We start from the raw sequence: 26358 nt of genomic DNA on the forward strand, positions 1-26358 counted from the left end.
GATGTCCCGGCAGGGCTGCTTCAGGCCTATAGGGCAAGGCTGAGCCTGTCCAGAGCCCGGGGCCCAGTTTCTGCCCATGTGGGATTCACAGCCTGGATGTGTCCCAGTCTCTCCCGTATCATCGTCCCCGGCTGACGGGTGGGACAGCAGAACAGTTGACAGATCACCCAGCACTGGGCAAGCACGGGTGGGGGGCTCAGCCCTCACACCCCCAGGCCACCTGGGCCCCAGATGAGCCCTGAAGGGCCTCTTCATGCAGTGGCCATCCTGTGTGTCCTTGGCAGCACTCGGGGTTTGAAACTCATTCTGCCCAGTCCTGGGGTGGGGGGACCATAGCCAGAGTGGGCCTTGGGGAGACAGTCCTCTCACCCGGCCAAGGATGACTTCTGTGTCCAGCCCAGAACCCCTAGGTGTCTTGGGGACTCAGGACCCCCACATCTCAGAGCCACGAATGGACAGGGGTGGGGTGCTCACTGGGAACCTGTGTTCTCCGCAGCCGATCCCAGGGCTGTGGGGTCACACACTGAGAGCCATGCTCCCCTCACACGTGGGTATGCACCTGCGCCTGAGTGGACACATTCATGCTCAAACACAGGTTAACCTGCTGGTGTGTGACACCCCCTTACACGGGTCCATGTGCGGCCCCCGCATCTACACAGCACGGCTGCCCACCCGCCAGGAGGGAGGATGAGCCGGTGTGTGGGGGCAGGTGGGTCGCCGGGTCCGGAGCCGCCAAGGTCCCAGTGCCGGGGGCTGGGTGCTGCTCCTGTGCAGGAGGCCTGGCCGCCACCCCAGACGGCACATTCCTCAGGTCTTCCCTGTGCCTCTGGGCACTGACTTGTCCACTGAGGAGCTCAAGTGACCTCAGAACTCGGATAGTCCCAGGAGCCCTCGGGAGGATGTTCTCGGAGCAGAGGCACAGACAACACTTCCTGGAGGCAGCATGTGACCCCGAGTCACGATCGCCGTGGGAACCAGAGCACTGTCATGCACAAGCTGGGCCTGGCCCACAAGGCAGCTCCCCACACTGAGCCCCCAGCCCCCTTTCTGGGTCCCCACCGCCTCTCTGAGCAGCCCCTCCCCTGGCCGCGAGCTGGATTCTCTGGTAGGCTTCCCACTGTCAGAACAGCGGCGACAGGGCTGCGAGGACACAAAGCCCCACTACTGGCTAGACCTCAGCCCCCACACCCTCCGCCCACACCCCCTGCCTTGGCCCCAGGCCTTTGCATAGGCTGCTCCTGGGGTCTGCAAGGGTCCCACACTGACTGGCGGGAGCCATTACCCCTTTGCCCAGGAAGATTTCTGGACCCCCTGGCTGTGTCGGGGGCTTCCTTGGGCTTCAGTGCCCCTACCCCATGTGTGTAACCGAGGGTGCCCCCAGCAGACACTCACCCAAAGTCCTGTGGCTGGTCTGATCCCTGACTCACCCTCACCCCGACTCCACCCCTTGGGGGTGCCCAGCCCTCTCACCCGACTCCCTAGACCCAGAGCAGGAAGTTCCCTCGTGTGGTGGACATTGGGGTGGCACACACATGTAAGTGGGCTGTGTGGATGAGGTGGGGGTATCAAGCTAGGCTGAGATTGGGGGTGCTCCTCGGAGGGGCCCTTCTGGGAGGCCCACCTGCGCACTCAGGTGCCACCGGGGCCTTAAATAGGGTTAGTGAGCGGATCTATTTCTGGAACGGCTGCCCCAGCATCCCAGGGGCTCCCAGGGGGAGGTTTTACCCAGGACTCCAGCACCCCAGACCTGCCCAGGCTGTGGAAACCCACACTGACCCCCCAGCCTCACCCCAGGCTCTGATCTCTCACCTCTGACTTCCTGCCCTCCGCTGCCCAGCCTGCCAGGGTGAGGACGGGAGGCCAGCCAATCCTGGAGGCCGCAGGCCACACCCCTGGCCTATATGACCTCAAGTGTATAAATACACCTGCCCGAAGCTGACACCCAGAGACCTCACACCTGCTTCGGACAGTGCTCTCATCTGGAAGAGCGCACCCATCCCCCTGAGCCCCGCTTGCCTGGGACAGAGCAGAGGGCACGCCTGCCAGAGCAGTGCCCCCAGGAAGGACAGCTGCTGGTAGCCAGCCCCGTGGAGGGACACCTGCCAGGTGGAGCACAGGTGGGCCCAGCCCAGAGAAGAGGGAGCGAACACAGCTGGACAGGAGAGCTCGGAGCCTCACAGCCTGGTGGTGGCCACCCAAGAGGACCATGCTCAGGCCTTGCTGACGACCCCCGGCTACCAGGTAAGGCCAAGCTCAGGCACTCCCCTCTCACTCGTACAGGCTCAGGGTGGGGTGCCTCTGAGGAGGGCTGGGACCTCAGTGCCAAGGGACTGATGGTGTGGGGCACACGGGCCTGGAGGAGGCTAGCCGGGAGCCCCCCCCAGACTATGCTGAGGCTGCTGCCTAGCCTGCGGCCACCATTGTCCCCAAATGTGGTGACACCTCATGTTGCAATGCTGGGAGCACTCGTGACATCACAGTGATGTCACTGTGACTCACGGTGGTCAGAGTCATCATGCAGCAACACCCAAACCTTTACGACACCTCACCACAAACCCATTGCACTCACCCACCGGGACTAACCAGGACGATAGGGTCAGGGTCACCTCTGGGGGGTCCTTCTGGGCTCCATGGGGTCTGTCCACTGTCCTCCTTACCTGTCCTCCCCCAGGCGAGACCCATGTGGCTGGGCAAGGGACAGGGCCGGACAGGGCCCTGGTCAGCAGGCAGGTCCCCTGAGCCTTGCCAGGGAGACAGAGGCAGGGTCTCCTGTGGAAATGGGAGTGGGTCAGGAGGACGGCAGCTGTGTGCCTGTGTGACCCTGCAGGGTGGTGGGTCGTCCCAGAGGATGGCTGGGGCTCCTCAGGCTGAGGTGCACTTCTAGGTCCTGAGGGCCAGCAGAAAGCCCGCATCACCAGCCAGACAAGCTGGCCCTGCCGGTTCGGGCGAGGCTGGGAAACAAAGCCTCCTTGGGACACCGGCCCCCACCCCTGTTCAGGCCCTCCTCGACTTCCCGCAGCCTGCCAGCTCACCCTGGTCCCCAGACGGAGTCCCCTGACCCTCACCCAGCCAGGCCTGGCACCCCACCCTCATGCAGCTGCCTGAAAACTGGGAGTGTACCAACCAAATCAGGTGTCCACGCTGGGATCCATGTCCAAACCCACTTCACCCAACCCAGAGTCACACTCCTCCATTGAGAGCCCAGGTCCTGCCGATGTCTTGGCCAGGTGACCCTGGCTGGTCACCCCGCCCTCTGAGCTGCCATTTTTGTGCTGTGGCTCTTTTGTGTCCCGTGACCTGGGCCCAGCCTGGCAGAGCCCGGACGTCAATAGCAACTGCTGTGGGCTGTTGCCATTGACTTTATTTATGCCCAGGTGGCACTGCCAGGTAGGACAGGCCCAGCAGGAGGTGTCCACTGAACGGTCAGCACGACACCCTGGTGCACATGGCCTCCATTCTTAGACCCTCCTTAGAGCGCCCCTGGGATGCTCACCCCTGTTTTGGCATGTGAGGAGGTGGGGGGGCAGGCTTACAACTTGAACAGAAAGACCTTGACTCTGGTATAGATGGGACTTTCCTGAGGTGCCCACAGGTGAGCAGTGTCCTTCCAGAGATCTTTGGGGCTGGGGCTGCGCAAAAGAGACACAGGGTGAGAGCAGCAGGCTGTGCAGAAAAGGGGCAGCCTGCGGTCACTCACAGGGCTCTCCATTTGTCCCACAGCTCGGAGTCATGTCATCAGGCCAACAGGTGTGGCATACAGCCACGCCGGCTCCTGGTCGGCCCAGCCCTACAGCCACGGTGCCCAGGTCCCCCAGCACCCCTGGCTCAGAGAAGGTGGCCTCCCCACTGGAGTGCTCCATCTGCTTCTCCGGCTACGACAACATCTTCAAGACGCCCAAGGAGCTCTCCTGCACACACGTCTTCTGCCTGGAGTGCCTGGCACGGCTGGCGGCCGCCCAGCCAACAGGCCGGCCCGGCAGCGAGGCTGTGCCCTGCCCGTTCTGCCGGCAGCCCACGGCTGTGCCGGCTGCCGGGGCCCCCGCCCTGCGCACCAGCCGCCAGCTGCAGGCCAGGATGCCGGCCCACCTGCGTCGGGAGGAGCCCGTGTGGCTGGAGGGCACTAAGCTCTGCTGCCACCTGCCGCCCTCCACACCCGGCCTTCCAGCACCTGGCTTCGTGTGTGTGGATGTGGGCCTGAGCAAGCCTGCGGAGCCCACTGCACCCACACCCAGCCCGCGCCCTGCCCGCCGCCAGGGCCGTCTGGCCCGCTGCTGGGCGCGCTACGGGGCGCGCTGCGGGGACTGGAGGCGCGCGGTGCTGGTCACGGCCCTGCTGCTGGTGCTCTTCTGTGTGGTGCTCTGGCCCGTGCAGTGCGCGCTCAAGACTGGGGACCTGCACTGCGTCCCCCGGCCCTCCGCCACCATCACCACCACCGCTGCCTTCTCTCCTGGGCCCCTGGCCGACCGCTAGGCTCAGCCACCCCTGCCCCAGCGCCAGGTGTGGGTCCCTGGCCCACAGTTGGGGTCACAGGCGTGGCAACCCCGGAGGGGCCCCAACATCTCTGAGGACCCCATATACCCATTCAGCTCACCTTCCTCCTACTCTGGGGGGCTGGATCCTGATGGCACGGACAAAAGGGTCCCTGAAGCTTCCAAGAATCACAGGCTCCTATGGGTCCCAGAGACCACCTCCCTAACCCCCCATCACGGAGAGACAGCCTTGATGAGGCCCCCTCTCTATTCACTGTGAATTACCTGCATTAGCAGCCCTTTGCTGAGAAGGGATGGCACTCACCATCTTAATTTTATTTTCACATTTCACCCATGGCTCCTTCCCCAGGCAGGGCTGGCCCCTTCCATTGGGTTGGGGTGCTAATGCTGCCCTCTGACTAGGGGGACAAAGGGCAGCAGCAGGAGGCCCAGTCCTCCAGTGCCCATCCTGAGCTGCACATTTTTAAATAAATTATTTTGTATCCACATTTGGTAAGGGGTCCTCACCCTGTGTGCCCTCCTCCCCATGCCACTGAGCCTCTCCCTCCCGAAAAGCCATGGTCTGCCCCTGTCTCAGTCCCACTGGATTGAAATCCCAGCAGCCCCTAGGGCAGATAGCCCCCAGGTTCTAGGGTGTCCAACTCCTGTTCCCTGTGGGCTGTGGATAGGCTGGAGCAGTCCTGCCCCCCTCCCCCAGGAAGATGGGGAGGGCAGCTGGAGCAGGGTGGGGTGGGCAGGAAGGGGTGGGGCCTTGGCACGGTCCAGACCCCTCCTCCAACACGCCCCAGTTGGACCCCCCAAGAAGTCATGACTCCACAGCCCTGCTGAGAGTCCTGACAAGAGGGCCACAGAATCCCAGGACTGACTCTCTGTGAACCAAAGCCTAAGGACGCACAGAAGCAGAAATGGTGACAGCCAGTGTGTCCTGAAGATCCTGAGGACCTCTCGCAGATCCTCCCGGGGCCAAGTGCAGCAGCTCGAGGGATGGGCAGGAGTCCTGCCAACCCCCACTGGCTTCTGCTGTCGGTCCCAGGAATCCTGCACCACCGGTTAGCATGGTGAAGAGAGGCCAGGCTGGTTCTGGTTCCCCAGACTCCTCACCCCTCACCCCGAGGTGGGTGGGATGGCTGGGGCTCTGGCTGGGCTGGGCTGGGGAGAGTGCTCAGGGAGACCCTTGGGAAGACACAGAACTGAAAACGAGTCATTTTATTGAAGGTCCCACAAAGCCACAGGGCCATCCGCGATGGGAGGGGCACAGACTACATGCCAGTGACGGAACACCCATCACACGCCAGTCATGCACACACGTGAGCCTCACCCAGGCACACGGGGTCGCACACGTGCTCGCAGGAGCATCTCACATGCACCTGCGCTGTGGGCAGCTCCGAAGCAGGGGTGGGTGCTTAGGATGGGGGTGGGGCAGGCAAACACTGATGGTGGCTACAGTCAGGTCAAGCACAGACTGGCCACTCATGACACACGTGGTCACTGTGTCGTGCAGGCCATGACTGGTGGCCTCCCATACCGAGAGACAAACCCCAGCCCTGAAGCCCTGCCTTCCCGCTCCTCCCTCACCTGGGAGCCCCAGAAGGGGCAGGGGCACTAGGGTCTCCCGACTGCCCCTCCCCATTTCTAGGCGTCCAGGCCAGGTCAGGAGGGACCCCTCCCCCGGCACTCAGGGACAAGCTCCAGCCTGTAGGTCCTAAACACAGTCCTGAGGAACGCCACGGCCCGCCTTGCGGGCTCCCAGCCTCCAGGGCGGCTCCGGCCCCACCCGGGGCGCGCGCACGCGGAGCCCCCTCACCGCGCGAGGCCCCGCAGGTTCTCGTACTCGCCGCCGGGGGCCTCCGGGGTCCTGCGGGCGGAGACAGGGTTCGGCGGGGGCCCGCGCGGGATCCCGCCCCGTACGCTGCCCGCTCCCGACGGGGACCCCGGCCCGGCCCCACTCCCCGACGACCCTACTCACGCCGCCGGCGCCCGAGACGACAGGGGTCCAGCGTGGCGGCCGGGGTCCGCCGACCCGATGCCCACGTCCAGATAGTCGCGCTCCTCCCGCGGCTCGCGCTGGGAGGAGGGCCTGTCGGTCACCATGCGGCGTCCGCGCGAGCCCCCGCCGCAGCCCGGCCCCGCCCCCACCTGCTCGCGCAGACGCAGCTGCTCGCCCTGGATGTACCGCTGCAGCGCCAGGTACACGAACTTGTACTGCGCCTCGGTCTGCACCATCCCCGAGCGCTGCCGCCGCACCAGCTGGATCGTCTTGGGAACGTCGATGTCGCAGTCCAGACCTGGGCACGAGCCCGCTCAGGACCGGGCGGGGGCCGGGGGCCGGGGGCCGGGGGGCGGGGCTAGGCAGGAGGGGCGGGGCACGAGCGCGCTCAGGACCGGCCGGGGGCCGGGGGCCGGGGCCGGGGCGGGGCTAGACAGGAGGGGCGGGGCACGAGCGCGCTCAGGACCGGGCGGGGGCCGGGGGCCGGGGCGGGGCTAGAAAGGAGGGGCGGGGCACGAGCGCGCTCAGGACCGGCCGGGGGCCGGGGGCCGGGGCGGGGCTAGACAGGAGGGGCGGGGCACGAGCGCGCTCAGGACCGGGCGGGGGCCGGGGGCCGGGGCGGGGCTAGACAGGAGGGGCGGGGCACGAGCGCGCTCAGGACCGGGCGGGGGCCGGGGCCGGGGCGGGGCTAGACAGGAGGGGCGGGGCACGAGCGCGCTCAGGACCGGGCGGGGGCCGGGGCCGGGGCGCGGCTAGGCAGGAGGGGCGGGGCACGAGCGCGCTCAGGACCGGGCGGGCGCCGGGGGCCGGGGCGGGGCTAGGCAGGAGGGGCGGGGCACGAGCGCGCTCAGGACCGGGCGGGGGCCGGGGGCCGGGGGCCGGGGGCCGGGGACCGGGGGCCGGGGGCCGGGGGCCGGGGGCCGGGGGCCGGGGGCCGGGGGCCGGGGGCCGGGGGCCGGGGCGGCTCACCCTGCCGGCGGATGAGGTCCACCAGGATGTCAATCACGATGATCGTGCCTGTGCGTCCGATGCCGGCGCTGTGGGGACCGACCAGGAGGCCTGTGGCGAGGTTAGGCGAGGAGGCCGTGGCCCTGCCCGGGGTTGCACCTGCACTGCCCGCCCACCCCGTCCCCGATCGCACCTGCAGTGCACCACCATGGGTCCGGCCCCCGGCGTGCTGCTCTGGGCCCTGTTCACCTCGTCCAGGAAGCCGAGGACGCCGGAGGGCTCGGCCGGGACCCCGTGGTCTGGCCAGCTGAAGTACTGGTAGTGCTTCACCGTGCGCGGTGGCTCCTCCTGGGCAGGGCGGGCTGGTGAGCGTGAGCCGGGCCAGTCTGGGCAGTTCCCAGGTGGGACCAGGCCGCAGGGTCACAGTGGAGCTGCTGTGAGCCCCAGGGTAAGAGGGGCACGGGGCATGAACCGGGAGGAGGCAGGCAGAGTTTGCCAGAAGTTGTGACCAGCAGGGTCAAGGCCGAGAAGGGGATGGGAGGGAAATACGGGATTCAGAGCTTGGGGGCTCTCAGATAGCCCCTCGCGGCTCAGACCCCTGGGGAAAGGAAGAGGGAGCAATGGGGCGAGGGAGCAGGTTTCAGGGACTATGACCTCTATTTGGGAAGATTCAAGTGTGAGGGCCCTACAGGGCCCCCAGGTGGTGAGACATAAGAGACAGGGTGGGGGTGGGGGGCACGGGAAGGAATCTGTTCCTGCCACAGAAATATGTACCACTGGCCTACGAAGGACCTTGAATCTGCTGAGGTGGCCCAAGGAGAGACTAGGGAAGAAGAGGCCATGTGGGTGTGAGGCCACCCTGGAGCCAGGCAACTGGGACCTGGGGCCTGGGGTTGAGAATGTGACCTGCCTGTGAGCACTGCCCAGCAGAGCCCAGGCCGGGACTGTGCCCACTGGGGTAAGGGACGTGAATACCACCGAGGCCAATGGGATTCGGTGGAGCCACAAGGTGGGGGGCAGCACAGGACTTCCTCACCCCCAGCATAGACCTGGGGACTTCCTGACTACTGTGACTCTGGCCCTGCATGTCTTGTGGCCCTCTGGGCTCACCTGATCTGGCCGCCACACCTGCAGTTCCCGCACACAGTAGCCCTGGGCCTGGTACTCAGCCAAGTTGCAAATATGTACACGGCCATATTCTTGGCTGCCATGCAGCTCTGGCCAGTACCGGAAACATTTGTTCTGGGAGGGAGGGTGCATTGCATCAGCTGTGCTGGAAGACCACGGCACACTTGCCTCTGTGCCCCGTGGGGACTCACACACGCACATGCATACACAGGGGCTTTCCAGAGCCCCCCCCCCACGCCACACACACACACACACACACACACACTTCCCCCCCTAGCATCCCGAAGGCTGAAGAAAAAGCAAGGCTGGGCCAGCCACCAGCACAAATCCACATGCGCACATGGGGAGGGGGCTGTTGAGCCCAAGCTCCTACCCGGCCTCGCTCCACCTCTCTCGTGGCCATGACAATGACCCGTGTGTTCTCCTGGAGGACCATCGCCCAGAAGGCAGCTACTGTGGTTTGCAGACAGCCCTGGGTGGCGATGTACGCCTTGCCATGACCTGGCTTCTCCTCTGGATCACTCTGTAAGGGGGTGGGGGCCGGGGGTCCATTGTTCCCAGGATTTAAAATGCCAGAGGACAGTGCCAGTCTATGCAGATGACGTACAACGTAGCACCAGGTGGCTCACACACAGCCCCTCCTGCCCTAGGCTAGGGAGGAGCTTAGGACCAATATTTAGTGCAGCCCACTCTGAGGACTCCTTGGAAACCGCCACAGCCCCTCTCCCCCAACAATGTCTACTGTCCTGCCAGGGCCCATGGATCTTCCTGGGCCTGCCAGCAGGAGCTCCAGGCTCTAACAGGGGGATAGGGGGACTGGTGTGTGGCCAGGCTCAAGGTGTCCTGTCTGATCCATGCTAGGCTACACAAGCAGCTGGCCACACATGCCTGTCCCTTGCACACCCACCCTGATATAGTTGGCGTTGATGTAGTTGGCGCCAGGGACGCTGTCGTCCACATCATGCAGAGTGACACGAGTGGTATCAACTGGGGAGGAAAGATGCTGCTCAGGTCTCCAGGGGAGAGGGAGGAAGAAATGGACCTCACCCGCCTCCTTGCCCGCGGCCCCCATGGTGAGCAAGATGAGGCAGGAAGGGGCCGTGAATGCGCAAAAGGGAAAGTCACCCGGTGGTGGGACACCACGCCCTGCCTCAACCTCCACAGGCCCCTCCTTGCCAGATGGGCCCACATGTAGCGGATGGAGCCCTGGCCCCCAACACGGCCCCCCCCGCCTGACCCTCACAGGGAAGGATGTTCTTGTAGCGATTCTTGGGCTTGTTCTCCAACCGCTGCCCCTCCTTCCGTGGATACAGGAGCCGACATTCCTGCTGCTGCAGCATCTGGTTGGGGGTGGGGAGCTTCAGCCTGTTGTCCCACACTTTTCCAGAGCCTTCAGTGACCATCCTACCTGCCCTAAACCTCACCCCTCTGCTGGGCCTCGCCCAAGCCCCCAAGGACGGGAGTCTTTGGGAGAGTGAACAGTGGCGAGGGGGGCGGGCACCTCGAATTCTTCCCAGAAGCCTTGCTTGGCCTTCTCGCTGGCTTCAGTGGCCCCGCTGAGCTCCTGTACTCGGCTCTCGATGCTTGCAGCATTGATCCTCGTGGCCTTGAGGGGCTGGCCGGGAGAGGTCTGTGTCCACACTTAACAGGGTCCAGCAGACCCCGCGGCGCCTTCCCCCAGGGGCAGCTGCCCTGACCCCACACGGTTTCCCTAGGCCACCCCGCCCCAGCACCGCCTAGCCCCCTTTTCCCTGGGTCCCGATGTCCCTTGGGCCGTCCCCACCCCAGGGATGAAGCTCACTCAGGATCCCAGGGGTCACGTGCCTCCGGGCATACCTGCTTGAGATGCACCACAGTCCCTGACTTCTCCACCATGGGGTTCTTCTTGTAGTGCTCCACCAAGTCTGTGAGGGTGTCGAACTGCTCCCCACCTCCCACGTCATACTTTCCATCTGGCTGTGGGGGCGACAATGAGGCGCCTGGCCACTGCCTGCCTCCCCTGAGTCACACCCCTACCCCTGCTGCCACCTCCCACCTGGAAGTGGATCATGACGTGTGTGACCCGTGGCCGGCGGTCAGCCTTGTCTGGCCGCTGTGTGAGCACAGACACCACCAAGTCCCCCGGTTTGCTCTGACTCTCCCGCACCAGGAAGGTACCCGGACGTCCTTGTTCCATCAGCAGCTGCTCGGCCTCCTTGCCAGACAGGTGTCCATGGTACCACCTGGCCCAGCGTGGTGGGGGTGGGGTGGGGGAGCCCAGGTGAGCCCGGGGGCCATGGCCTTGCCGGGTGAGGGGACACAAACCCACATGCAGCCAGAAGGCTCCAAGACAAGACACAGACAGAGAGAGACAGACGGATCCACCCAGGTCTCAAGGGCCCGGGCAGTGCCCTCACCCAGGCCAGCCTCAGTCTGCCCTGCCCGACTCTCTGACTCTCCCCCTGCCCAGGAGCAGGCAGGCTGGAAGCAAGACAGGCGGGCCCTGCAGGGCCGAGGGTGGCCACCAGGTGGCAGTCTGGTCCCCAGCGAGGAGGGACAGGGCCGCCTTCTCAGACCGGCCCCACAACCCCTCCCTGGCGGATGCAGCTTCTTCAGGTCTCCGCAGTGCAGGCAGGGAAACTGAGGCTGGAGAAAACTGCTCACCAGAGTCACCAGGCAGGAGGGTAGGTGTAAGACTGGCTGCAGGGCTCCTGCTGCACTCTCACCCTTGTGGCCAGTGCCCCAGACCCAGAGGAAATGAGGCCCCAAGCCCCGGGTAGGGGGGCACGCAGGACACTCCCTCAACTTTGCTGCAGCTGTGCCCAAGCCTGACCCTGAGCCACGGAGGGCAAAGGGAACCCAGAGGCCATGCCAACAGACCCTGCTCCCCCGGACCCTGGCATGCACGAGGTCACAAACATGCCGGTGTCTGCAGCTCACCGCTCAGATACGGGGTCCTGGCAGCCCAGCGGGTGCCGGAGCTCAACGGGGGCCCCGCTGCGCTCACGGAGCAGCCCCCCATGCTGGCCTGCATAGTGCTGTACCAGCTCGGCTAGCGTCGCGAACTTCTCCCCTCCGTAGAGATCATAGTAGTCGCCCGTGTTTTGGATCTTGATGTGGGTCACCTCATCGTGGCGCCTGGAAGGCAGGTGCACCAGGCACTCTTGGGGGGGCTGCTCCCACCAACCCCTTCTTCCCATCACCACCCGCAGTTTCCAGAACAGTCCCAGAGCTTTTCCTGCCCTGATGTCTCTGCCTCTGCCCTTCCCCTGCCAAGAGCAGCCAAGGCCCTTCCCCATCAGCCAGTCTCTGCCTCTGCCCTTCCCCTGCCAAGAGCAGCCAAGGCCCTTCCCCATCAGCCAGTGCGAGAGTCCCACCCTGGGCGGTGGGCATCCCACCCCCACTGCTCCCCCTGTGAAGTCAGGACTGGGCTTGCAGACCACAGGCCTGACTCTCCATTGGCCTGGAGGCAGACGCCGAAGCAGCCCTCCATGATGGGCTCCGCCTCACCCCAGACCACCCGCCTGGGAGCTCCTGACGACCAGCAAAAGGGCCCTCAAGACAGCTTCACAGCATGGGAAGCTATCAGGAAAGCCCCAGGGGAGGACCTCAGCCTCTCCAATGTGAGAGAAGTCCATCCTGAGAGGTAACCTCAGTTCCACCTGCTGCCTCAGCTTTAGCAGAGAGACTGGAAGGGTCTAGAGACCTTTTGAAAGCCCCCTCCCCAGATCACCACTCTTTCTCACAGGCTGACCCCTTCCCATCCAGGGCTGACACAGATCTGGCTGTCTGCTCTGCTGGTTGCAGCCCCTGCCCATTCCTCCTCCCCACACAATAGCCCTTTCATGGCCTCAGGCCAGACCCCCAGTGGGCAACATCCCCAGGAGACGGGATCGTTGAGGCCCCCTGTCCACCACACCAGACTTCTCAGAGTGCAGGAGGGAGGTCCTGCCAACTCCCTACCTCACTGAGTCCTTCTAAATGATTCCCTCCTGTCCAGAAGCCACTTGGTCAGGAATGCCAGATTTCCACCCACCCTTGCCAACCTGTTGGCTCCCCACCCCTCACAAAACCCAGATTCTAAGATGTCCAGCCCCCAGCGGGGATCCTCACTTCCCAAGACAATGCCCCACACCCGCCTGGGAAGACAGGGAAGACCGATCCCCACCTGTCTCCCAGCCTAGGGTGGAGCCTCAGGCCTGTTCACACCTGGCCGCAGCACCCACCCCCCTTCACCCACCTGACAGACAGTGTGAAGCCCCCTGGGCAGCTCTTGCTGGGTCTTGCCAGGAAGCTCCCATGCTGGCCCCTGGACAGGAGAAGCTTCTCGGCCTCAGCTCCGCTCATGTTGGGGTGAAACCACCTGGAATGAGGACCACAAGCTGGCCATCCCAGAGAGCTGGGGTGACACTGAGCATACTCTGGGCTCCCCCACCCAAAGTCCTGGCCCACACCCAACCTCCACCCATGGTGCCTGTTGTGGGCCCCATGCTTACAACCTGCTATGGGCAGTGACCACTGGGTCTGAGGTCTGTGGGGAAGGAGGTGGGGCCATAAGGTCCCGGGACACAGATGAGCAGAAACTTTCCTGCCACTGGGGGGGTGGGTGGGGGTGAGTGGGACAGACACCCTTCAGCACCCCCGCACAGCCATCATCGGGAACCTCACCTCACACTCTGTGCCTGGTCCCTCTGGCCCTGCCAGGGCATCGCAGCTTGGCCAAAAGTACTTGGGGTGCCCCAGGGTCACCCAGGGCCTCCTGCCTGCCCTCAGAGCCCCATCAGCAGAGCCCGTTCTACCCCTCCTGGTGTGGTGTCGGCCACCACCTTCTCTCCTGGGGCATGTGCTGCAAGCCCAGGGACCGCCCCCGCCCCCCATAATGTGTTAGTCACTTAGCCCTCCCAGAACAGGAGCACATCTACAGGTTCAGCTCTACGTCCCACCTGGACCACTCTCCCCAGCCCTGCTCCACACCCACAGGAGCTCATTCACCACAGACCCATTGTACTAGCTATTCTCTGCTCCCCTGGCCCACATTCGTATGGCTGGGAGACCCCTCTCACTTCTCATTCTTTTATCCCTTATTCGGCTTTACTTCTCTTCATAGTATTTGCCTCCTTGACATATATGAAATATTGTAGGCTTACTGTCTATCTCCCACTCAAGGATCTGAGCTCCAAAGGACAGACCCTGTTCTGTGTAATGCAGTATCCCAGGGACGAAAACAGTGCCTGGGTATTAATTACGAAGTGGATGAATAAGGGGGCACCTGGGTGGCTCAGTTTGTTAAGCTTCTGACTCTTGATTTCGGCTCAGGTCATGATCTCAGGTTTGTGAGACTGAGCCCAGCGCTGGGCTCTGTGCTCAGTGGGGAGTCCGCTTGAGATTTTCTCTCTCCCTCTGCCCCTCCCCCCACTTATGCTCACGCTCTCTAAAATAAACACAAAAAATCTTAAAAAAAAAAAAAAAAGCGAATGAATAAGTGAATGGATGGTGGGAGTACAGGTACCAGGGTGGCTGGCAGGTTCTGCCAACTGTGGGGCTCGACACAGGCTGAATCCTGTTGCTGAAGGACTAGAGGGGGAGCTGCAAGCTAAGAGGGACTGCAACCCTGCCTCTGTCCCCAGCCCTGCATCCCTGGGACTGTCCTTCTTCACAGCCTCCCCCATGAGGTGGGGGACAGCCCCAGGTTCCCGGAGGGACTGGCCAGGAGGGCCCTCACTCAGGGTTGTACATGAGCCCATGTCCAAGATCATAACTGCTGGGTTCTTTCCCCTCCTAGCTTTTGCTTCCTTTATTAGGGCAGGAATTTCTGGCCCAGGTTTAAATCTGACCCAAGAGATAGGAGGAAGGATGATCCTGCCCTGTAGAGCTCTTTCTAGAATGGAACTCAGATCACGTGTCTAACGCCAGCCTGGATGCTTCTCCCTCCAGGTCCTGCTCTTCTTTGAGGCCTCCTTCTGCCCCAGGCCTTCAGCCTGTCCTTTCTCCTCCAAGGACCATCTGTGCTCGTAGTCTATCCCTGCGTGTCCAACACAGCAGTCTATAGCATGTGTGAAATGTGAATGTAAATGAATTAATATTCAACAGAATCAAAACCCAGTTCCTTGGCCACACTGCCACGTTTTACTGCTGAGAGCCATGTGAGGCTAGCAGACTGTTGACAGTGCAGGTAGGAAACATTTCCATCACCACGGAAAGTTCTGGTCTGCGCTGGCCTACACTGCCTGTCCTTGCCTGAGTCCTCACAGATCTGTTTCCCTCTGCCCTCCAGCCCCATAGAGACCTCTGCTCTCAGGGTGCTCATCCGTCTCCGGGGCCTGTGGCCAGGCCTCAGTCCTCAGCAGCATCTGACTGACCCATGCCTCCACTCAGCCCTTCTCCAGAATTCCACACTCCCCTGGTTTTCTGCCTCACCTGGTCAGGATCCTTTGATGGGCCCTCCTCTTTCTGACCTCTCAATGTCAGAGCTCCTCACCCGTGCTGGCTGTGTGTCTACACGGCCATGTGCCTTCTACACCTCTAGCCTCACCTGGGATCTGAGCTTCAAACTCGCAGATGCTTCTCTTCTTGGCACCTCTATTTGGAAAGGTAACAACATTTCTATCTTAACATTGGCAAAATTTAGAACTCCTGGACACACTCAGAAAGCCCTGCTCTTTTACCCGGTCCCCACTCCATGAAGGGGGCCACTGCTCAGGCGTAGCTCAGGTCACCAGCCTGCAGCCCCTCGGCGCTCTCTTTTCCAGCAACCTTGTGTCCTACCTTCCAAATGCACCCAGAACCAACCCCTTTTGCTGGGCATGGCTCACATTCCCTGCATTTCCCAACAACCCCACTGCTGCCCCTACTGTGTTAACAGCCCATAGACACACACATACTTTTGTGTTTGTCACCCTGTGTTTTCACTGAGGGCAGGCTCGGATCTGACGCTGATGGCTCCCCAGGGTCCATGTGTTGGTCCAGAGAGGCCTGGAACCTCAGACGACCTCCCCGGGGCCACCCAGCCTGCTCACACTTTCCCTGGGGGAATCAGGGTTACCGTCATCCAGGCCCTTCCTGGGCATGTTCTGAGCCTAGTGTCTTGAGCCCTCTCCCATGCTGGCTTGTAGGGGAGCCAGACCTGGGGGCAATTTTTGGTCAAGTGGTCCAGCAGGTAAGGCTGCCAGGGAAGGTTTCCTAGAGGAGGAGAGGCCGCATGGTGACCTCCAGAGCCAGTCACAGGAGAGTAGGCGAGGCCTCCAGGAAAAGGGCAAGGGCTTCATGCTGTCCCTGGACCCATGATGAGACAGTGTGGGGCAGGAGCGGGGGGTGGGTGGGTGGCGGGGAGTGGAACCCAGAAGAAAGCTTCCGACTCCCCCTCCGCCATGGGCCACCTACTCTGCTGAACCACATCCTGTGCCCAGATGCCCCCTGCCTCCCCAGCCCCAGTAGCCTCAGATTCCAGTTCAAGATGGGCAATGCCCAGAGTGTGGAGGCAGGGGTAGAGGGTGGAGGCCCAGAATCAAAGTCACAGAGAGGGGTGAAGGGCACCTTGTTGTCCTTTCAGGAACTCTCAATCATACTTTCCATCCCCCTCTCCTCCCCACAAACTGCCACTGGGTCTATCAGGTGGAAATCTCCAGGGTGGGGCATCCTGAGAGGTTGCAGTCACTCACACCACCACCCTCCAGAATCCCAGGCTGACGCAGGGCCTCACATCCCCCCAACCAGGCCTGAGGTGGAGCTGAGAGCCCAGCAGGCCAGTGAGGCTTGCTGCCCCTGGCTGAGGGGGTGGGAGGAGGTAGGGAGGCTACAGGTCCCCATCTCCAATCCCCATACCCCTCTGTGCCAGAGCCCAGGGTCACCTCTGTGCCAAAGAGCTCCCTGTTCTGTGATGGGTCAATGACTCAGCTCTGCCTTGGCGACACGGCCTTGCAGTCCCAGGGAAGGAAGACAGGTAGGGTGAACAGGGCGTACTAGGCTCCCAACAGGTCTCGTGGTTTCGGCCCTTCAAGGCCCAACTGAACCCAGTCAGTGCTCAGGAGCCCAGGAACAGCCCACCTAACCAATCAGCCTGAACCCATACTGGCCACTGGCTGGCCTAGCTCCCTGTGTGGCCTTGCTCCAACCCTGGAACCGGGGAGTCAACATGCCTACGCCCATGATACAGGGGCTGGAGACTCCTGCAGGACAGACACTGTTGTGATGGTGGGGAATCCACAGACCAGTGGAGAAGGGTTCCCGGTTGGAATTCCAGGCCTGAGGACCCCAGAGCACAGGCAGTGTCCTTCTCCATCTCCCTGCCCCCAGGCCCCAGGCCCTGACCCTTCTGGCCCAAGACCTTGGCCCAAACCAAGGGCCATCTGTCTATATAGAACCAAATTAACCAGAGATATGCTGTCCTCTCCAACCCCTGGAACAGAGGGTGAGTCTGAGGGGGCTCTGCATGCCCACCACCCCACCATGGGACCCAGCCCCCCCAGGCATCAGTATCAAAGCACGTGCACCCAGGCCTGCCCCACAGTGCCGGAGGCCCCTGGGAGACAGTGCCGATGGAAGTGCCCATTGACCCACAAACCGCAGGGCCACAGGAAGGGGACTTGAGGTGGGGATGGACACAGGGGGATAGGCTTTACTGCCCAGGCCTCAGAGGAGTGATAGTCCAGATGGTCAGCACAGGGTGGGGCAGAGAGGGGTTGGCAAGGGCAGGCAGAGCCTCACCAGGGGCTTTCCCAGGCTGGAGCAAGGTCACGTGCACATGACACAGACATGGCCTTCTCTGAGGACCAGAACTTGCCTGGGGGACAATTAAGAGTGAAGCTGAGGGGAGTCTGAGGGGTCATCCAACCAAACCTCAAAACCCCCTCCTCCCTGAATTTGGACTGTTATCACAGACAAGTTCCTGAGATCCAACTGATTTCCACCATTCCTGAGCTAAGAGGGCCTGTGACCTTGATGGAGGCCACTGTGCCTAGTTGCTTCCTCACTACATCCCTCCTAGGGATCCTGGGACCCTCATCACTGAGGTGCTGCTGGTGGGAGATGGGGGAGGCAGGGGTCTCTGCCTGGGGCTAAGGACCTTGCTCCTTGGGTCCAGAGACACCCTGGGGACCCTGAAGATCAGACCTTGTCCAGCCCCTCACTGATCTAGGAAGTCACTCAGGGTCATAGCATGACCCCTCCTGTGAACTCCTGCCTCACCAAGCCCCCAGTGATATGTGTCTCACACCTATATGACCCCCCATGGACATCCACATGCATGCTAGAGTCTGAGCTCACACGTGTGTGTGCTCATACCCAGAGAGCAGGGATCCAGCAGAAAGGGCAGGAAGGGCCCAGTTCCTGTCACACTTCCCATTTTCCCTCCCCATGGAGGCAGGAAGCTGGTTTGACCTGCAGCTGCCTAGGCTCTCACGTCCCTACCAGGGAGCTTGTCCCCTAAACCTGGCCCTTAAGGGGGTCTGGAGGAAAGATGAGCCCATCTAGAGAGGGCTGGTCCTTGTAGTTAGCGTCAAGGGACCAAGACTAGAGCAGAGGAGACTAGACCCTGCCCTGAGGGGTCCTAGGGAAGCAAGAGTTACCCCGCACCTGGCAGAACACAAATCCAGTGGCCAGAAGGGAGCCTGGAGCAGGGCAAGGCGTCCAGGGGAGGGAGAGTGGGAGGGTCTGGCTTTGTCCTGACACCTGCTGCCCATTCTAGGCTCCAACCACTGCCACCCACCACCTGCAGGGCATATTCTGTTCCTTATGGTTAGGGTACCTCTGACCTCCACCATGGCACCTCCCACCCCCATTAGAAAGATTCAACCGCCTGGGTGAGGCCCGGCCTCGTGGGCCTGGGACCCCGGGGGCATCAGGCCCTGGTTGTGGAGAGAGGTCTGTGCCAGGAGGTCAGGCCTGGGGGCATGTCTCGGCGCTACCCGTCGGTGCCCATCGGGCCCGAAGCATATCTCCAGGGGTCGCGGAGTCCAGCCACCTAAAGGCCCTGGCTCACCTGCGCGAGGTCATGTCCGCTCCGCGCTGGGCGCTTGGCGGGTCCAGGCGGCCGCGCCCTCGGGCCACTTCGAGAAGGCCCCGCCCCCTAGGGCCCCGCCCACTCAGGGCCCCGCCCACCCAGAGCCTTGTCCGGGAGCTTCCTTAAAGGAGCCGTGTCCACACGTCTCACCACCGCGTAGGAGAAGTTGCGATAAAAACAACAGTTTTCGAGGGCGCCAAACTTCAGAACCAAGAGATTCGCGCGGGCGTCCCGGGCTCGGAGGGCGAGCCTGGCCGGCCGCCTCCGCACAGCGGCGCCTAGATGTGATAAACGGCACATCAGTCCCACCGCGCGCTGTCCCAGAGCCCGCAGGCCTTTCCGCATTGCCTCCTTAATGGGAGGAGGGCGGTGAGGGGCTGCGGTCCCTTCACGGGGAGGTGGGGGAATTCGGAGCTAGAGGAGGAGACCCCTGGGGGACGGAGGTGGGAGGACGTGTTGCCGTTGCAATGCGATGACCAGGTAACCACCTCTTACTTTTCTACCTTGGGGGCTTCCCTCTTTTCCTCCCCACCTCGGCCACCCACACTAGACAGTGCCCTCCCTTCCTAAGTGATGCTGACCCCTCTTCACCTTTGCTCCTGCTACAGCTGCCCCCCATCTGCTTGTTTCCTGTCCCCCACTGGCCAAACCACCTTTCATAAGCCAGTTTCTGGGGAGCAGCACCCTAATTCATCTGGGCTCTCAACCTTGAGATCCCTGGTTAGGAACTTCAGGGCCCTCTCCCGTCCAACTCCTCTCTACCTTTCCAGGAGTGGTACACCAAGGCATGGAAACTTCTCCTGAAGTTCCAACCCTGGAGCCCAGATCCCCACCCACCGCTGTGGAGAGCGGGTCAGTGCTGACTGACTGCCCTGCTTCCTTCCTCTCCCACTCACCTGGGTCACCTCACTAGCCACCTGCCGGTCCTGAGCCTCAGCGGCAATTGCCCTGAGAGCCCCCTCCTTCTGGAACCATCAACTCCCAGACACTCCTGGCCCTCCTGGCCCCACTGACCCACCTTCTCCGTGACCTCCCAGTGTGAGAGCCTCTTCTCCCCTCACTTGACTCCCAGAGCAGCCCACTTGCTGGGCTCCCTTATGTTCAGCGTCTCCTCCGCCTGGTACTACATGGCTTCCTGGTCTCTGGTGAGTTGGCTCTCAGCTCCTCAAGCCCAGCCCCTCCAGATGCATTAGGGTGGTACACCCAGGTGCTCCAGTGCCTTCATCAGGGCCCCACCGCCCAGCCCCGCAGAGGCCTATCCACTCTGCTCCAAAATCCTCTCTTCTCTTTGTTAGTACTTGGGCCCCAGCACTCTGTCCTACACAGCAGGACATCTCATGAAGTCTGACCAACTCTGGCTCAAACCCCTCCAGGAGCTCCCTGCAGCTCTTCAGACAGATCCCCAGCCTAGCTGGGTCCCACAGGATCCGTCCTGCCCACCTTTGCCTGCTCCTACCGGGCCTCCAGCTGTTTGGGCTGGGCCTGCACTTCCTCTTTCTGCTCAGAGCACCTTCCAGCCGCAGGGCACTTGCTTGGATGTAGATACCTCCTGCCCCACCGCAGGTCTTCACACCCTTGCTCCAGCAACTTGCTTACCCTTGCTTACCCTCAGGTCTCGGTCGAGTACCAGGTATTCCTGGAGCCTCAGGCTAGTCCTCCTGCTTGTACCATGCATCATCACCTGTTTATCTCTCCTTAGCACCTTGGCGTTTAGGGCCACGCTCCTCCCCCATCCACAGCACCTGACAGCTGACAGCATCCATTCCACACACATCGCCTGAACAAGTTAAAGAATAATGGATGAAAATGTGAATGCCCATGGGCTAACAGGTCACCCAGGTGCTGAGTGTATGGGTATTTTTGTTTTCTTATATTCATTTTCTGCCTTTTTTCTATTAACAAAAGAAACGAAAAAAAGAACAGTTATCCTTTATAAAAGTCAGGAGTTCCAGGGAGGAGGCCACTCACTCTCCCTTCTTCCCCTGTTCCTTGTTAGAGGCTCACAGCTGCTGTGGGGCTGGTCGGTCACAGCTCCTTGGGGCCAGCCCATCTCAGGGCTTCCTGCTGCTGGTCTCCCAGCAGAGCCAACAGTCGCCCTCCTACCTGGGCCAATGAAAAAGGCTGCCCGCCCCACTTACCCTGGCTGCACCCCCAGGCCCTCCTATCCCCCACCTACCCTGCCCCCAAACCCCCTGCCCTTACTACAATCTTCCCACTCTCCTCACAGCCCCCCTTCCCATCCTGTGCTCATGTACTGATGTAGAAGAGACGTGTGCAAACACACACATGCACATGCACTCATGGGGGTTGCTGCCGGCAAGACTAGTCACCTGCAAGGCCACCTGGTGTGCTGCCTCCACGGGCCCTCCCCCAGTGCATAACAGTGTGCACTCTGCAAAAAAGCAGCCCTACACCCCAGTGCAAGGCCCTTTTCTCCATCCAGGGCTTCCTAAGGGAGCTTAGAGCCTCTGCTGTATCACAAACTTGAGCAAGAAGCCACAGGAGAGGAGCCAGCAAGGTGGGTGGTCCCTGGGCCAGGCAGGGCTCGGGGATGGTGTCTGGTGTAGACGGATGCCAGCACCTCTTTTAAAGTGTTCAGACTTTATTTCACGGTGACTGACACAGACACAGACTGGAGTTAGTAACATGACATACGGGGTTCCCTCCAGCCTTTGGGCTCAATGGCCCATTCCCAGCTGTGGGAGGGTTAGGGCTGCCACCCCCACAGGAAGACAGGGTGTGTGGGGGGGCAGGTGGGATGGGGTGTAATATTGCAGTTTTCTCTGCTGCCTCTACACCCACCCCTTGGCCTTGGCCTTGGTCTTGGACAACGACACCCCTCACACCAGAACCAGAGAGAGAGTTTGCTGTATGGTGTGCTCAGCTGCCCTTGGGCCAGGACAGGAGGGATGATGGCCCTGTCACCCCAGGGATCAACTAAAATCAATGCAGAAAGGTTGGTGGTCAGGCCCAGACATCCACCCTTGAGAGGGGGTGCCAGCTACCCAAGCAAGGAGGCAGTGGGCATCCACCGCATCCCACAGCAGCCCTGCTCCCTCTTAGGACTGCTAATGAGAGCTGGGGTATCAGAGGGGGCACAGCTATGTCCAGGGTGGCTGGGTAGACAGGCAGGGCTAGCGAAGGGCCAAGGTGCCCTGACCGGGCCTGGGCCTGGCCTCTGTTCTCCAGCGCTCTGGGACTGGTGGACACGGTTGAAGGGAGGGGTACAGTAGAGCCCCGACAATAACATTGCTGTGAAGTCACCACATTGGCACAGGAGGCCTGGGAGGGGCCAGTCTGGGCTCGAGGCTAGCCCTGGCCTACAGCAGACCCAGGGGGGAGGAGCAGCTCAAGTGGGAACCCAGAAAGGCCCCTGAGGGCTTGCATGGAGGAAGGGCCCCCTCAAGCCCCAGCAGTGCCTTCCTGCTCTGGGGACACAGGCCCAGCACGGGTGGACACACGGGGGAGGCACAGCACGAGGGGCCGAGACACAGTGGCCCAAGGCAGAGGGACACATCCTGAAGCTGCCGCTGGAGTCAAGCCCTCCATGCTGCCCGTGTCATCTCCCCCTGCAAGTCCCGTGACACAGAGTTTATCTCTGTAGCTTGTCTGCTTGGACGGTAGGGAGGCTGGTCCAGTAGTCCCTCTGGCCAACACATAGGCAAGAAAACCATATCAAAAAAGCCATGAGTTTACAAAAATAGAAAATAATGACAACAGGGTGGGTGGTGGGCTGTGGTGTGTCTCATGGGGTGGCGCAGGGCTGAAGCTCCGGCTTGGTGACAGCATCCTCCAGCAGGTGCAGCGGGCGCTGACCCACCACCACGTCCCGCAGACAGCCCACAAAGCCTGTGCTGTAGGCCTTGGGCAGGGCCTGGCCCGTGGGCAGCTTCTCCAGGCCACCTGCAGGAAGACAGAAGGAAGGCCACCGGCTGTGACTCAGGGATGGGCAATCCGGGGCACTAGCCAGCAGAGAGACCCACAGGTACTTGAGAGACCAAGTGAGTTACCTGAAGCCTGTCAGTGCCCTGGGGGGAGGGGGAGACCACGTGACCAGGAGACATGCTCCGGCCTCCTGGCCCCACAGTCACCCAGGGAAGAGCGGGGCCTAAGACAGGAGGGGACAGGGCCCTACCCTGGCCAGCTGCGCTGCTGTCCTGGACGGGGTGACTCAGGTGGCACTCCCAGTTTGCAGCCCCAGGGGACAGGGTCTGTCCCTCAGAGATTCTGAGACCCTTGGATACCCCTCCCCTGGCCTTCCCCCAAACACTCACCCAGCCATAGGGCTCCGTCTGTGTCTAGCTGTGTGGCACCCAGTGGGGAAGAGCCAGTCACAGGGGCCTCGTTGCCCACCTGAAGGGAACCTTCCCTCTGTTCCCTGGGGGTGGGGTGGGATGAGGCCATCATCAGGTGGTTCCACAGGCACCGCTGCCACCCCCAGATCCTGAGCCCCACATCCCTCCCAGAAGTCCCACCCTGGGGCCCACCACCATCACGCCTGGGGGCCAGAATAAGGTGGCACTGATGCCCAGGAGAGCACTCGGTGGCTAGGGCAGGGGGAACTCACGTGGGTTAAACTTTGCTGTAGGGGGTGACCAGGCTCAGACGCCATGGACAGGTCTCCAAATAGCGTGCGGGCAGAGCAAGGACTCCCTTTTCAGATCAGGAAGTCCCTGGCCATAACTGCTTCTCCTTTGTCCTCTTGTCCCTCCCCCATCACTGGCAGTGGCTCGAGTCGGGCACTTCGCCCTGCCCCCACCTCAAACCTGGGCCCTAGCTACAAGTGACCGGGCACGCCCTGGCTGGGCAAGTCCAGGCACCACCCGCCGCTATTCTTGGTGTGCCCTGGGCTCCCCACTGACCTATGTGCCCTGACCCGCAACCAGCGGTTGGTGTTGACCGGCACGGTGGAGTGTAGCACCACGGGCTGGGAGCCCAAGTCATAGGTCAGCTGCAGGCGCCCATCCACGATGGCCAGCGCGAGGTAGTCCGCCCGCTCCGTGGCCTTGCCACTCCACAGCACCAGCCCCTGGGTGGCCTCCGTGCGCAGACTCAGCTCAAAGTGGTTGCCCTGCAGGGCCTTCTCACTGCGGGGTAGAGAGCCGGTCAGGGCCTCCAGGAGGGCAGCCAGGGACGGCGTGCGGGTGGTGGGAGGGCAAGGGCCATGACGGCAGCTGTGATGAGACCCGGGGAGACTGGATGGGCAGGTGGGTGGACACCCACATGGGACAGATCGGCCGAGAGATGGATGGTAGGAGGTGGGAGCAGACGGCGGACACACGGGCGGGCGAATGAAGCAGACAGACAGCGGGGGTTGGGTGCCACTGCTCACCTGGGAAGGGCCCCGGAATCCGGAGCATCAGGACTTAGAAGCCGGAAGAGAGGGGAAGCAGGTGAGCAGGGGACAGACAGGCTGTAGTGTAGGGTCGGAGGGTGGGGGTACCCGGCAGCCCTTCCCCACGTCCCCTTTCCAGCAATGGAGAGTGAGAGAGCAAGCACCCACAGAAGATACACAGGACCGCGGGGCACGACATGTGTGTATCCACAGGGCCGGTGGGCATGACCCGGGCCAAGTGAAGAGATCGAGAGGCGAAGCGGAGGGCTCGCCTGCCTGGGAGAGGCCCCTGGACGTCTGAACACACGTGTGCATGTGGGTACACACGCACGCACATGACATACATGTGCACGCACACAGACGCACGTGCGTCCACACGCTCAGACACGCCCGCACGCTAATGCACGCCTGCACACACGCACACACGCAATGCTGGTGCCTCGTGTCGAGGCAGGGGCTCCGGGGGGCATGGGGTGACGGCTCCCCGCTCCCAAGCTAGGAAACTAAGCCTCACAGCGCACAGACAAACCCCTAAGCCCACTCTCCTCCACCAGGGTGGGAAGTTTCGCCCTCCGTGGGAGTGGGGGTGAGGCTCAGGATGTGCTGCCGTGGATGAGGAGCTGAGAATGGCGGAGAGTGAAGGTGGGGGTGGGGGCCGAGGTGCTACTTACGCTGGGATCTCATTGGTCAGTTCGCTTGGAAACAAAGAGACAGAGGTGGTGAGAAGGAAGGAGGGTGGAGGTGGGTGGTGGGCCGGCCGAGCTGGGTGGACCCTGCGCCTTCCCCTCCCGGCCACAAAGCAGAGGGTGGGTGTGGAGGGTCCGGTGTCTTACCCTGCACAGCATGCACAGATAGGGCCAGACAGACGGTAGAGGGTGGAGGGGGCGCCCAACTCCCAGGTGGCATGTTACCTCTCAGTCACAGCATTGAGGTATTCGATGTAGGTTTGTCCATCAAAGGCCAGGGCGTCCACATCCCCTGCTGACTTCTCAATCAGCCCTGAGAGATAGTGGGGGTGAGGGCTGCCTCGGGTGGGGCTCCAGCCCAGCCAGCCTCAGCCAGATGCCGGGCACCGCTCACCCTTCTTACCCTTCTCGCAGTGAAGCCCGGAGAAGCCCCCGGGACACAGGCACTCGTAGGAGGCCTCCCGAGGGAGGCAGGAGGCCCCATTGAGGCACGGGTGGCCTGAGGCCTGGGTACAAGGGTGGTGGGCAAAAGACGAGACATCCACGGACCGAACCACGTGCTCCTGGGTCAGCAGCTCCTGGCCTTTCAAGGAGACCTGGGAGCATAAGAGGTAGAGAACCTTTGTCTGGCCTGCTGTCCTCCCTACCACAGTAGCCCCCACCCCAGGACAGAGGTCCCTCTGGGATGGGCCCTCCCTTGAGACTCTACCACCCCTGACCCTGCAGAGAGCCCCTGGCTGGGATGGGCCCCACCCCTGCCCCAGGTACCCGCTGGATGACGCCGTCGAAGCCGGAGGACACTGCGGCTGCCCGGGCCAGCTTGCTGAAGTCAGGGGCCCCTCCCACATAGAGCGGCTCCTTCAGATTGAGGACAGTGTGTGGCACCTGGGGGGAGAGGCCGGGTGAGGGGGCTGTGGAGCCTGCTCACTGGGCAGAGACAAGGATGCTGGGCCCCAGATCAGCGGCCCCACTGGCCTGCAGGGGCCCACCCCTCGCCCACCAGCCTATCTAGGAGGCAGAGTTAATCACACAAACATGGCCAATGTGGAGACTTAGTGGGGGCAGGAGCTACTCTAGAAGATGAATGAATAGAATGAGAGCAGAGACTGGTACCTTGCGGGATTTCTGACGTCCGAAGAGCAGGGTGGGGGTTGCAGAGCAAGGGCCAGAGAGCAGTGGGGGCAGAGAGCAGACAGACAGACAGAGGCACAGGACAGACGGGGGAGAAAACAGTTCAGTGAGAGCCAGCTGTGGGGTGGGGGCTGCCGTGCCTCCCAGGAGGAGAGGGAGGAGGAAGGAGGCAGGGGAGTTGGTGGGAGGCCCACGGCCTTGGGGACACTCACCGGGGACTCCCCCAGCACGCGCGGCCCGTCACTGACCCGCATGGCGCCCTTGCGGCCGTTGCGCTCCAGTAAGACCCTGGTCCAGGTGTCCAGGGCCACTGGCTCCTTGCTCCTGGCGAGCAGGGGGTGCCATGAGCAGGTTCTGGGCCCTGCCAGAGTGCCCACCCAGGAGCCTGGGTGACACAGCCAAGTGCCCCCAGCCCCACCCCATGCCCACAGGTGAGGGCGCACCTGATGACCGCCGCCCCCTTGCCCAGGTCGTAGCGGAACTCCAGGAAGCGGTCACGCAAGGCCAAGGACACGAAGTCCCCCTTGCCGTCTGTCTTCTGCCCGTTGAAGAGGAGCAGGCCGTTGGGGCCACGTGCCAAGAACACCACCTCCAGTACCATTTTCTCCCTGGGGGTCCGGTGTGGTCAGGTGGGGGCCTCTCAACGGCCCCTTACCCCACAGGCTGGACAGGGGTTG

At 62.4% G+C, this 26358-nt stretch overlaps 3 protein-coding genes across 18 annotated transcripts in view; 1 reads left to right on the forward strand and 2 right to left on the reverse strand.

Annotated features, from left to right (window-relative positions):
- Nucleotides 1–340: 340 nt before the first annotated feature.
- Nucleotides 341–4966, forward strand: RNF223 (ring finger protein 223). Of its 2 annotated transcripts, XM_064590195.1 has the most exons (3): nucleotides 341–1534; nucleotides 1838–2241; nucleotides 3721–4966. In XM_064590195.1, the coding sequence occupies exon 3, from the start codon at nucleotides 3730–3732 to the stop codon at nucleotides 4468–4470; it is 741 nt and encodes a 246-aa protein (XP_064446265.1). In that variant the 5' UTR covers nucleotides 341–1534; nucleotides 1838–2241; nucleotides 3721–3729; the 3' UTR covers nucleotides 4471–4966. The 2 variants fall into 2 exon arrangements, with proteins under 2 accessions (XP_064446265.1, XP_045727089.1); XM_045871133.3 differs by having other exon boundaries at nucleotides 341–2241.
- Nucleotides 4967–5691: 725 nt separating this feature from the next.
- Nucleotides 5692–18612, reverse strand: LOC123860196 (tyrosine-protein phosphatase non-receptor type 11-like). Of its 8 annotated transcripts, XM_064590173.1 has the most exons (16): nucleotides 18509–18587; nucleotides 14950–15111; nucleotides 12773–12895; nucleotides 11473–11670; nucleotides 10589–10775; nucleotides 10390–10509; nucleotides 10055–10168; nucleotides 9797–9893; nucleotides 9461–9540; nucleotides 8927–9076; nucleotides 8536–8667; nucleotides 7619–7773; nucleotides 7447–7514; nucleotides 6664–6775; nucleotides 6457–6554; nucleotides 5692–6345 (listed from the first exon to the last, which is right to left on the reverse strand). In XM_064590173.1, exons 3-16 carry the CDS (start codon nucleotides 12877–12879, stop codon nucleotides 6062–6064), a joined length of 1902 nt encoding a protein of 633 aa, XP_064446243.1. In that variant the 5' UTR covers nucleotides 12880–12895; nucleotides 14950–15111; nucleotides 18509–18587; the 3' UTR covers nucleotides 5692–6061. The 8 variants fall into 8 exon arrangements, 7 of the variants coding, with proteins under 7 accessions (XP_064446243.1, XP_064446242.1, XP_064446245.1 ...); XM_064590172.1 differs by lacking the exon at nucleotides 14950–15111 and having other exon boundaries at nucleotides 18509–18612; XM_064590175.1 differs by lacking the exon at nucleotides 14950–15111 and having other exon boundaries at nucleotides 6145–6345; nucleotides 6627–6775; nucleotides 18509–18612.
- A 2501-nt stretch (nucleotides 18613–21113) lies between these two features.
- Nucleotides 21114–26358, reverse strand: part of AGRN (agrin) — a 34415-nt gene continuing 29170 nt past the window's right edge. For 5 of the 8 annotated variants that reach the window (XM_064590198.1, XM_064590196.1, XM_054513195.2 and 2 more), the window contains 9 exons: nucleotides 26125–26289; nucleotides 25894–26005; nucleotides 25319–25435; nucleotides 24954–25146; nucleotides 24776–24863; nucleotides 24536–24559; nucleotides 23392–23616; nucleotides 22804–22907; nucleotides 21114–22432 (listed from right to left, as the gene is read on the reverse strand). In XM_064590198.1, coding sequence (XP_064446268.1) covers nucleotides 22275–22432; nucleotides 22804–22907; nucleotides 23392–23616; nucleotides 24536–24559; nucleotides 24776–24863; nucleotides 24954–25146; nucleotides 25319–25435; nucleotides 25894–26005; nucleotides 26125–26289 — 1186 coding nt within the window. In that variant the 3' untranslated portion in view covers nucleotides 21114–22274. Of the gene's footprint in view, nucleotides 22433–22803; nucleotides 22908–23391; nucleotides 23617–24535; nucleotides 24560–24775; nucleotides 24864–24953; nucleotides 25147–25318; nucleotides 25436–25663; nucleotides 25676–25893; nucleotides 26006–26124; nucleotides 26290–26358 lie in introns of all 8 variants that reach the window. The other 3 variants (XM_045898974.3, XM_045898972.3, XM_045898975.3) reach the window with 2 other exon arrangements.

The sequence above is a fragment of the Mirounga angustirostris genome, unplaced genomic scaffold (assembly GCF_029215605.1).
Source record: "Mirounga angustirostris isolate CCGP_5_RB_7025 unplaced genomic scaffold, mMirAng1.0.hap1 SCAF_4, whole genome shotgun sequence".
In the NCBI taxonomy this organism is placed as follows: Eukaryota; Metazoa; Chordata; class Mammalia; order Carnivora; family Phocidae; genus Mirounga; species Mirounga angustirostris.

Coding starts and splice junctions, on each gene's coding strand:
- RNF223 (XM_045871133.3), top strand. CDS start 3,730: ATGTCATCAGGCCAACAGGTGTGGCATACAGCCACGCCGGCTCCTGGT.
- LOC123860196 (XM_064590172.1), bottom strand. Junction 9,077..9,460: donor TCAACGCCAACTATATCAGG/GTGGGTGTGCAA, acceptor ACCCCCTTACAG/AGTGATCCAGAGGAGAAGCC. Junction 7,774..8,535: donor AGGTGTGGCGGCCAGATCAG/GTGAGCCCAGAG, acceptor CGCCCTGCCCAG/GAGGAGCCACCGCGCACGGT.